Here is a 10577-nt window from a genome sequence, read left to right on the forward strand (position 1 = left end):
AATACAATACAAACAAACTTACACTACAAGCAAAACACCATTCAACAACAACTATTCTAAACAAAACATGAAATAAACAAGCAATTTATCAATCAAAGCAAAATGTATAAGAATATAGAGAATAAGAAAAACTCCCTACAATGGAAACTCAATTCATTCATTGATTATATATACAAGAGAATGGAAAGAGTTTACCATGGTGGGGTGTCTCTCACCTAGCAATTTTAGTTTAAGTCCTTAAGTTGGACATTTGGGAGGCTCCTTGTCATGGCAGCTTATGCTTGTATTCATCCTTGAACCTCCAAGAATGCTTGCTCCTCAATTGGTTGTCAGAATTTCCAACCATCTTCACCAAGCTTGGGTGAGGTTCTTCCCAAGATATGAGCTCCCAAATTTGGTCTTCATGTTGTGATCCGGGATCCCATATCTTATTTTCACACCCGTTTTCTAATTGATCATCATGATTCCATCCGGGTGGTAGGTACATAGAATTCTCCTTAAGGCACCAAATTCTCCTCCTAGACCATACAATTTAACATTCCTCCAACCATAGTATTTATGCCTTGAGAGTTCAACCTTTATGAGCCTAACATTATTTTTCCAACCACTACACAACTCTCTCCTACTCTTAACTCCACAAAGAGCTCTAAGTTGACCATCATTTTCAATCAAACCATATTCAAGTGAGAAAGTAAAGCTTAGGGATAAAAAGTTTACCCACTTAAATTTTATGTTGGATGGTGACTTAGGACACTACAAGGTTTTTGTTTATTTGTGGAGGTTTTTTTTTCTTATTTGTGGAGGTTTATAACCCCCACCAAATGGTTTGTGGGGGTTTCTAAAACCCCCAAAATTTGAGGTGCCACGAGGTCTTTTGTGGGGGTTTTTAAAAACCTCCACAATCTATTCAGTGGGGGGTTTTGTATGTGTTTAGTGGAGGTTTTATATTAGACTTTTGTGGCAATTTTAAATCACTTTTGTGGCAGTTTAAAACCTCCACAAATTGATTTTTTAATTTAACAAAAATTAACTATTTTGTGTGATTTTTAAACATCCACAAATCCTGTAATTAATTATTTATTTTTAATTACAAATCATTCATTAATTTCATCTCATTCATATACTCTCAAATTAAAAATTTATTTTTTAATATCAAAATTTAAAAATTAAATCTTTTATAACACAATTTCTCAATATAAGACATAACTCTATATATAAAATCATTCTCTGAATGCCAATTTCTATCACAAAATAGTTAACCTCTTTATTTGAATCAGCAATAATTAGTGGAAAAAGTACAAAATTCAGATATGATATATTACACAATGATCACAACTGTCAGGCATTATTATGTACAACATATTATGAGTATACATCATTCTAAAGCAACTCAAATCAGAAGTAACAAAGATGCAATAGTGATACACAGTTATCAGATCCAAATTTTGGAAAGTGTTGAACTTGTTGTCAACCTGCACATTTAACACGAGAAAAAGAAAAGCAAAGTGTGTCTTAGAATGTTATGTCACTATCTTAGAGTAGTATTAATATATAGTTTATTCATAATTTCATTCATACCCAACAAGTGAAATAAGAAACAAATTGCACAGTAACTTGCATGACAAGGGAGCACTCTGCTTACTACAAAATTAACACACAACCAAAGGAGAATTAGAAGCCTAGTAATCATTAATAAAGGTTAATAATAATAATTTAATTCATGATGAGAGAATTAAACCTGTCAAAAAAAGCAAATGGAGATAAGAAAACTGATGCAAAGGCTTGTCTATAAACAACAAAAATAAAAGGGGTCATTCCTTTGGAAATTGCAGCCTTAGACAATAAAGCCATGCTTGCATATACAAACTGAATAAATAGCATTGAAACATAAGGCTTATTTTTTTCCACAATAGCCATATAGCTTACAAAACTCTTCATATTTTAAATTCTTTGAATGAATGGACTATAAACTAATAAGAAAGTCGTGTCAATATATATATATATATATATATATATATATATATATATATATATATATATATATAAAGGCTTTTGGAACTGATGAATTTTGCCAACTATGCTAGAGCCCATATATTTATATCAAATAAAGGGGCACTAGAATAATTAAGGTAAGGCAAGGCCCCTCCATTGAATGAAAAAAGTGAAATCATTAAGCACTAGCTAGTAGTTGCATCATTTTCATGGTAGTAGTAGTATATAGCAGAAGCAGCAACAAAGATAGATTGAAAAAATTTACAATATTGAATTAGAAAAGGAGAATAAAAATTATACATGCAAATTACACTATTGTGAATTTTTCTATCTCACAAACTCTAAAAAGGAGAATAGAAACACTACCTTGTAGTACTTGGCTAAAGGAATAACAAACTCTGAAGGACTATCCCTGCAAATGAAAGAAAGATTTTGAGTTCAAGACTTTATAATTGAGAACAAGAGTTCATTAAACAATTAGTTGATCCATGCCTCTGTAATTGAACAAACATACAAGAATTGATAAATTAGCATAAAGAAAAGTAAAGATACTCACCTAGGATTGTAAAAGACGGTAAAAGGGACTATTATTTGCAAAAGCATGAGCAGCTGCCGCAAGAATCCCAATATGCATACTATCACTTGACAATACCGATGATGATATGTTGGCTAGTTGCCTGTTAGCTAACCTGATGCCCAGAACATTTAAAAGAGCAGGAAAGATAGTCAAAATGCAAGTCATTTGCTGAAGTGAGTTGAAGCTTTGAAACACTGATTTTCAATATATTCCAAGACAGTTTTGAAAACTTCGACTCAAGCACCAAACAGCACAGAAATGATCAATTTATTACCCTCACCGTATAAATAAAACAGAGTCTCCAGCAAAGAGCCTCTTTCCACTGACAAATATACTCCATTCAGTTGTAACCAAGTGGCGCTTTGGTTGCCCTGCTTAAGGTGAGGGCCATAATAAATAAATAAAAAGATCTTCAGCAAGTTTCCAATAATTTTGCTGTTTCAGATTATATACAGGACTACACATTATGCATACCTCGATATATATGACGGAAAGTCCAAACATTATCATGCAAATCCCTAGCCACAAGTTCTTGTGCAGGAAGTTGCATAGAATAATCCTACATGAAAATATGGAAAAGATCAAAGCCTAAAAATTTTCAGGAGGCACTGGACGGAGCCCTCTATTGCCACCAAATGCGCCACCTATTATAATCAATAAGTGTATCAAACCAACTATCAATCATTTTCTTCACTATTTCACCAAATTCACACGATAGAAGAAAAAATTCGTATTTGAAGAAACATAAATTTAAGCAAAAATTCCTCAAGCGCTTCAATTAAAATCCAGCTAGTGCATATATAAATCACTTAAACCCTAATAATAATAATAAATTTGGTGAGGAATAGAATAAGCAAATGGCACCTGCACTCATTTGTAGGAATGGAAAAGGTTTCGCAGAATCGGAATCGGAGAGAAATTTTAATTTTCATTTTGTTGATATGCTTCCTAAGACCTTAAATTGTGAGTCTAGCTACACACATTATATATAAACAGAATTAAAATTTGAAAAGAGAGCAAGAAATAATAGAGAAGAAGAGTACCTCTCTTCCATCCTTCATCTCAAAGGCTAAATGATGAAAACAGAACAGTAAATAGAAATAAGAGAGCATACTTCACTTTCAAACTGATGCATAGACCCTGCAGTCAACGAAAAATATTATTGGAACATATAAAACCACAGGGAATAAGTAATATTTTACTCCTGGCTTAGAGGTCCATCATGTATCAATTTACAAAATGTAAACGAGAAAAGAAACATATATGTATATATTCCACAAACACTTCATACATCTAAGGTCTAACCTTCACTTTCTTGAGGAGTTCAGGATCAATATCAATATTATGTTCATCAACCATATAATTTATCATCTTCGCTGACATTTTCTCATGGGACCTGAAAGTAATGTTAATTCAAAAGGATGAATTCTCAACCAACACATTGTTGCAGGTTTTAGAAAGTCAATTTAACTCCTTAAATAGAAATAAACAAATTTAGAAAATATAATTTTTTGGAATGTTGTTGGAAGAAGCAAGAAACATGTGCTATTAATCATGTGAAGAAACTTCAATGTACAGAGAGAAGTCAGAAAACCTGAATTAACAAGCACATCATAGAATTACCATTTGTCACCATTAAAGACCCGGAAAAGGAACTTGCCCTTAAACATGTGGCTGAAGGGACCATGGCCAACATCATGCAGTAATCCTAGGCAAAATATCATATCATATTAGTAATAATAACAAAATAGTGGAATTAGAAGTGTCAAAACAAATAACTCTCCAGAGATGTCAGGTACCAGCAAGCTTTCCTGCCATTACATCGCAATGTTCAATACCAAGCTCTGGTCCCTAAAAGCATAGTAAGATTGTTTAACAAAATAATCTCATATCATCTTGCCAATAACAAGCATATAGTAACACAAGGCAGTTTATATATATTTACTTTGTATTTTTTTTATTATGTCAATAGCTTTGCCAGCAGGCAAGCCAATAAACACCAAGTGAATGCTCAAAACGAGTGTGTACAGCTCCACGGTAAACCATATGAGTTAGACCTGTATTACATTAAAATCAAAGATTCTAAGGGCTTAATTTTGATCGACTAAGTGCAGACTTCCTCACATATAACATGACAACATCTAAATCTACTTTTTACTAACTTAAGCTGACTATTAAAGCCTTAAAAGTTTTAACTAAAACATGTTATGACAAAATAAACACTAATACACTAAACACTCAGAATGATTGAACAACTCTCTTAAAAGTTATTACAATTTTCTTTTTCTCAACGTGTGTTATTTGAAGAAAGATTTTCATTCTAGACCACTGAAGATACAGAAGCAGAGAAAAAATTTTTTTTATATATATATAATTCATCAACACCTTTTCCTTCTAAGAACTTCAAGAACAGATTGTGCTGTGCAATAAGCTATAGCCTGAACAGTGATCATTGGATTCACACCTAATGCTATAGGGAACACACTTGAATCTCAATTTATCAGTATCATGAAATATTAGTATCAAAATAAAAGAGTATCACGAAATCAAAATTCAAAAATTAGCAAATCAATTTATCAGAATTTTAATTAAGAGAATAAACAATTCATCAAACACTTGGAGTGCTTGATAATTTGAAACAATGTTATATCACATAGCAAGGCATTCAGAATTTGCGGATGAAAAACAACGAAAACGAATAAAAAAGAAAAAGAGAAGGAGAACCAGAAACTGAGAACGAGTGGAAAGAAGAGCGTACACAAGGGATAGAATGCCGATGGAGAACATGAGCGTCATTGGCGGAGGAGAGTTAACCGAAGAGGTACTTTTTCTCGATCTCAAAGGCTTGGGCATTGCGATTAGATTTGGAAACGCGTTGGTGAATGAGATGCCTTGGCTCGATCTCAATGGCTTTATGGCAGAAGCAGAAAAGAGATGAACTCTAGCGGCGGCCATGGCGGCGGAGGCAGCGGCGGAGATGGCGGTGGAGATGTCTATCGCAAGCTTAGGGTTTCGATGAGCTCTGACTCTTCAGTTCTCTGTTCGAGTGTTCTCATGGATATTGAAAGAGTTTTAATTACTTGATAATTATAACGGTGGAGTTTCATTGTTAATCTGTGGGAGTTTATTAAAATGTCACCAATATATTATATTGTGGAGGTTTTTAAAAACCTCCTTTAAAAAACACCCACAAATATATATAAATCTTGTAGTGGGAAGGGATGTCTCCAATGGTCTTGTAAGTGTCATTCCCTTGTGCTCTTCTTTGACTACCTCCATCTCTTGACATCTTTTCTCAATTTCAACCTCATCCTCTTGGTAGCTTTCTTCTAATTCAATCTCCTCTTCATTGCTTACCAAGGGCATGGGAGGTTGTGCATCTTCTTCTTTGATCTCAATGTCAAACCCAATGGGAGAGGATTCAATTGTAGATAAGAATTTCTCAATGATTGAATCCATCTCTTGATCAACCTCTTCAAAGTCTTCAACCATGGTATACTTTGAAGGTTGCGCACCCTCCTTAACATCAATGTTAAGCTTTTTGGAAGAGGACTCTCTAATTCTACATCCCCATGGACTTCCAACATCTCCTAGATCTTCAACCACTCCTTCCTTTTCAATTATCTCTACCCTCTCCTCTTGTTGCACTCCTTGCTTCAACTCCTCTTCTCCACCTTGAAGCACCAAACTCACTCCCTCACAATGCTCTTTGATTGCTTCTCCACATTCAACAATGAGAGTGTCTTGATCGCATAGGCTTAGGCGGAAGGAGACCATGTTGCAAACGGCTTTCGCCACGGTGGCAAGCATGGCTTCTATCTTTTTGAACTTCTTTTGTGTCTCTTCTTGCCTTTGGAGGTAAAGCTAATATCTCTTTGTTGTGCTAGCTTGAAGGCATGGAGAGACTCATCCATTGGAGGTGGTGTAAGAGAGGGTTCACTGTTTGGGGGAAAGAATTCATAATTGGAAGGTGGCTCATCTTGGTAAGGGTATGGAGATGGTGTATATGGAGGTGGTTCTTGGGAGTAATTGTGTTAGAATAGTGGTGGTTCCATGTATGGTTCATATGGCTTATAAGGTGGTTGGTATGGTGGATAAGGATTGGGGTCATATGGAGGTGTTTGGTGATAAGGGGCTTGTGAGTATGGTAGTTGAGGGCTATGTTGAGGGAAATGATCATATGTATGTGGTGGTTGTGGTTGACAATCACAGTGAGGATCACAACATACATTAGATTGGTATGCATTAGGAGTGGAATTATACCTATAAGAGACCGGAGGAGGTTGTTGCCAAGAAGGTTGATCAATCCCTTGAGGCTCCTCCCATCTTTGATTGTTCCATCCTTGATGCATGTTGTCATTGTAGCTCCCATTTCCTACAACATAATTTGAGCCAAACTCATAGCCAAAAGGGTGAGAATTCATAGTGGAAAAGAGAAACAAAAGCTAACAAAATAAGCAACAAAGTCCTAAATCTAACAAAAACTAACAAACAAGCAAAAGGCAAACATATTCACATATTCACAATAGCCAATAACATAACACCATTGCAATTCCCCAGCAACGGCGCCATTTGATTGAAAAGGTCTTTGATTTGTTTGGTATAGAATTTCTTAATGAAATCTCGTTGCAAGTATAGTTCTAAACCAACAAACAATCCTCAATAAAAATTTTGGTTGTCACAAGTACAAACCACAATAAAAATAACTGAAGTATTTAAACCTCGGGTCGTCACACAAGAAATTACAATGAAGTGATCAATTATTGGCTATGAAGATGCAAGGGGGTTTGATTTGGAAATTGACAAGAAAATATAAATGACAAGAAATTAAATGACAAGAACTAATAAAATAAAGGAAAGAACTCTTGGCTAGACATAGGTAATTGAGATCACTATCCTTGGCTACAAACTATGTGTTGACAATTATGAGAGACCAACCCATTAAGTCTACTTTTATGCTTGAAGTAAGTACAATATCTACTCCTAAGCTTGAAGTACGTCAAATAGGCTTGATCAACATCAATCCATCAGTTCTAACCTAGCTATTAATTAACTTAGTAGTAGGCTAGAGTCAATGGTTATCAAATTGACCACATAGGATTCTCAAATCACCAATTCAATGAGACCCAATGACTCAAGGTCACTCAATTCCCTTAGCCTAGGCCAAGAGTAAGAAAAACTACTCAAAAACTAGTGAAAGAATTTTAACAAACACCTAGTGTGTAATAAAAGTAAACATCATAAAATACAAGAATTAAAGGAACCCATAACCAACATAAGTAAGAAATCAACAATAACAATGAAGATAAACATAAAAGAAGACATGGAAACATAAAATTGCATTAAAAGGAAATCAAGATCCAACAATGGTTCATCAACATAAAAGAGAGAAAAATAAGAAATTAACAAGAGAAGTAAAAAACTAAAATACTAGAACAAATAAAAGTAAAATAAAACTAAAATGAAATAAGATTAAAATCTAGATAAAAAAGGAAATGAAAATAAGAACCCTAAATCTAGAGAGAGGAGAGAGCCTCTCTCTCTAGAATTCTACCCTAAAACATGATGGAAAACTCTACTATGACTACTTGGTTCATTCCCCTTCAATCCTTGTGTTAAATAGCATCAGAAATAAGTTGGATTGGGCCCAAAATGAGCTAGAAATCGCTGGCCACGAGTTGCTTAAAATGGCCCACGCTGATCCTGCGATGCACACGCATGGGCAACGCGTGCGTGTCGCTTAACTGCAAGGTAACTATGGCGAAATATATATCATTTTGAAGCCCTGGATGTTAGCTTTCTAACGCAACTGGAACCGCCTCATTTGGATCTTTTTAGCTCAAGTTATGATTGATTTAGTACAAAGAGGTCAGGATTGACAGCTTAGCAATTCCTTCATTTCTTCATGAGTTCTCCCACTTTGCATGCTTTTCTTCATTCCTTCAACCCAATCTTTGCCTTCTAATCCTGAAACCACTTAACAAACATATCAAGGCATCGAATGAAATTAAAGTAAATTAAATTTAGCGATTTTTGGGCCTAAAAAGCATGTTTTTACTCTTAAGCACAAATTAGGAGAAATTCACAAAATCATGCTATTTCATTGAATAAATGTGAGAAAAGATGATAAAATCCCCTAAATTAAGCACAAGATAAACCACAAAATTGGGGTTTATCATATAGCTACTGTATATAAGTGTAGTCTTAGGTCCCTTATTTTTTTTATTTTCTTTATATATATATATATATATATATATATATATATATATATATATATAATAATCTAATAATTATTAATAGAACATAATATCTAGTAATATGATTACATGTATAATAATTCTGCATTTTTAATTAAATGAGTTAAATATTATAAAATAAAAATAAATACATAATTATACTAAATAATTTCTTTAAATAATGAAAATTATCTCTAACCAAAATATATTTATAATAATAATCCAAAAATAATAGAATGAAGTTAATTGTAAATATTCATACATCTCACACTAAAATAAGTATAGCCATATCAAAATAACCATAATACCACTTAGATTTTACTACTAATAGTCTACAAAAAACATATCCTACATAAGTATCTTCTAATAAAAGTCATTAGTCAACTAACCATACATGTATCCATTCCCAGCACTACTCTATCTTAGCCAATAAACCACAATTAACTTGACCATATTCCGCAACCCATGAATCTCTTCCTCTTGTTTCTCCTGCTTAGCCTCCATGTCTCCAAGTTTATCCTTCAAAGTTGTCAAAAACTTGTTCTATAATTTGATCCTGTTCAAAAACTTGTTTATCAATGTGTACATTTTGACTGAGTCAAACTTGAATTTTCATTTTAGACAAGATCTAATAGCACAATCATTTCACAACATAATAAGAATGTAGAGCTGAAAATATCAAAAAAGAGAATAAATAAATAAAAGGGTAATTACCGCTTGGAGAAATTACTATCAGAGGTAATAGTGATCTTGTTCTTCTCACTGGAGACAGTAACAGGATCACCAAGAGCACCAACTATGCCACCAACCTTAATCAAAGTATGGGAAAAATACAAACACAGTAAAATTTGTATCACCAAATAAATAAATAATTGCAGATCAATTAAATAAGCGCAGTATCTGAAAGGTTTAATTACTCTGTTAGTCCCTATAGTTTCGCAAAATTTTCAATTAGGTCCTTATACTTTTTTCCCTTTTAATTGAGTCCTTACGCCAAAATTTTCTTTTTTAATTGGGTCCCTACACTTTTTTTCCTTTTATTTAGGTCCCTATACTAATTCTTTTTTTTAGTTGGGTCCCTATAAAATTAAGCCAATTACTACTAAGAGGGACTTAATTGAAAAAGAAAATTTAGTGCAGGAACCCAATTAAAAAGAAAAAAAGTATAGGAACCTAATTGAAAATTTCACGAAACTATAAGGACCAACAGAGTAATTAAACCTATTTAAAATAAATAAATGCATATCCATTATTTTACATATTTATTTATTGTTAACTTTGAAAACAAGGCTGCTAAATTCCCTTACCCAGATTTTAGAACATATATGTTGGTTTGAATAAGGTTGGAAACAAAGGCTATTTATGCAAAATCATAAACTCACCCAAATTTATGAACTTGAAATAAATAAATCAAATTAGACATAATAAATAAATTAATAACAGTGACAAGCATATAGAAACCCAGAATCAGTCTTATTCTTTTTTGTATGGATTAAGAGTGAAATCAATCAACAACACTAAGTAGCAAAATGTGCACTCATAAAAAGGTTTTGGTCAATAGAGGCAACGTTGAGGTCTAAAATAGCATTAATCTCTTTCACTTTTTAATGTAGCACAGCACAAAACAGAAATCAAAGAAAACACAACAAGTAATTCCACTCAGCAATCCCTTGATTTCTATCAAAGATTCTAACGATAGTTTTCCGTCGGCAGCATCTCTCTATAATGAATCCTTCAAGATTTGGTTCTCTCACGAAAATTCCAAAGTTTTA

General features: G+C 33.4%; 1 protein-coding gene across 1 annotated transcript; it reads right to left on the bottom strand.

The window, feature by feature from the left end:
- Positions 1–1287: 1287 nt before the first annotated feature.
- On the bottom strand, positions 1288–5669 carry LOC112740373 (uncharacterized). The gene is made up of 10 exons (XM_072214080.1): positions 5328–5669; positions 4515–4626; positions 4369–4420; positions 4193–4277; positions 3875–3965; positions 3434–3709; positions 2850–3213; positions 2549–2681; positions 1579–2404; positions 1288–1472 (listed from the first exon to the last, which is right to left on the bottom strand). The coding sequence occupies exons 3-6, from the start codon at positions 4385–4387 to the stop codon at positions 3632–3634; spliced, it is 273 nt and encodes a 90-aa protein (XP_072070181.1). The 5' UTR covers positions 4388–4420; positions 4515–4626; positions 5328–5669; the 3' UTR covers positions 1288–1472; positions 1579–2404; positions 2549–2681; positions 2850–3213; positions 3434–3631.
- Positions 5670–10577: the final 4908 nt, after the last annotated feature.

This window comes from Arachis hypogaea, chromosome 14 (assembly GCF_003086295.3).
Source record: "Arachis hypogaea cultivar Tifrunner chromosome 14, arahy.Tifrunner.gnm2.J5K5, whole genome shotgun sequence".
NCBI lineage: Eukaryota > Viridiplantae > Streptophyta > Magnoliopsida > Fabales > Fabaceae > Arachis > Arachis hypogaea.

What these genes read in the sequence shown, in the direction of transcription:
- LOC112740373 (XM_072214080.1), bottom strand. An exon ending in GTCTTTAATGGTGACAAATG is followed by an intron (nt 3,966 to 4,192) that starts GTAATTCTATGA and finishes CATTACTTTCAG; the next exon opens with GTCCCATGAGAAAATGTCAG. An exon ending in AACTCCTCAAGAAAGTGAAG is followed by an intron (nt 3,710 to 3,874) that starts GTTAGACCTTAG and finishes CGTTGACTGCAG; the next exon opens with GGTCTATGCATCAGTTTGAA.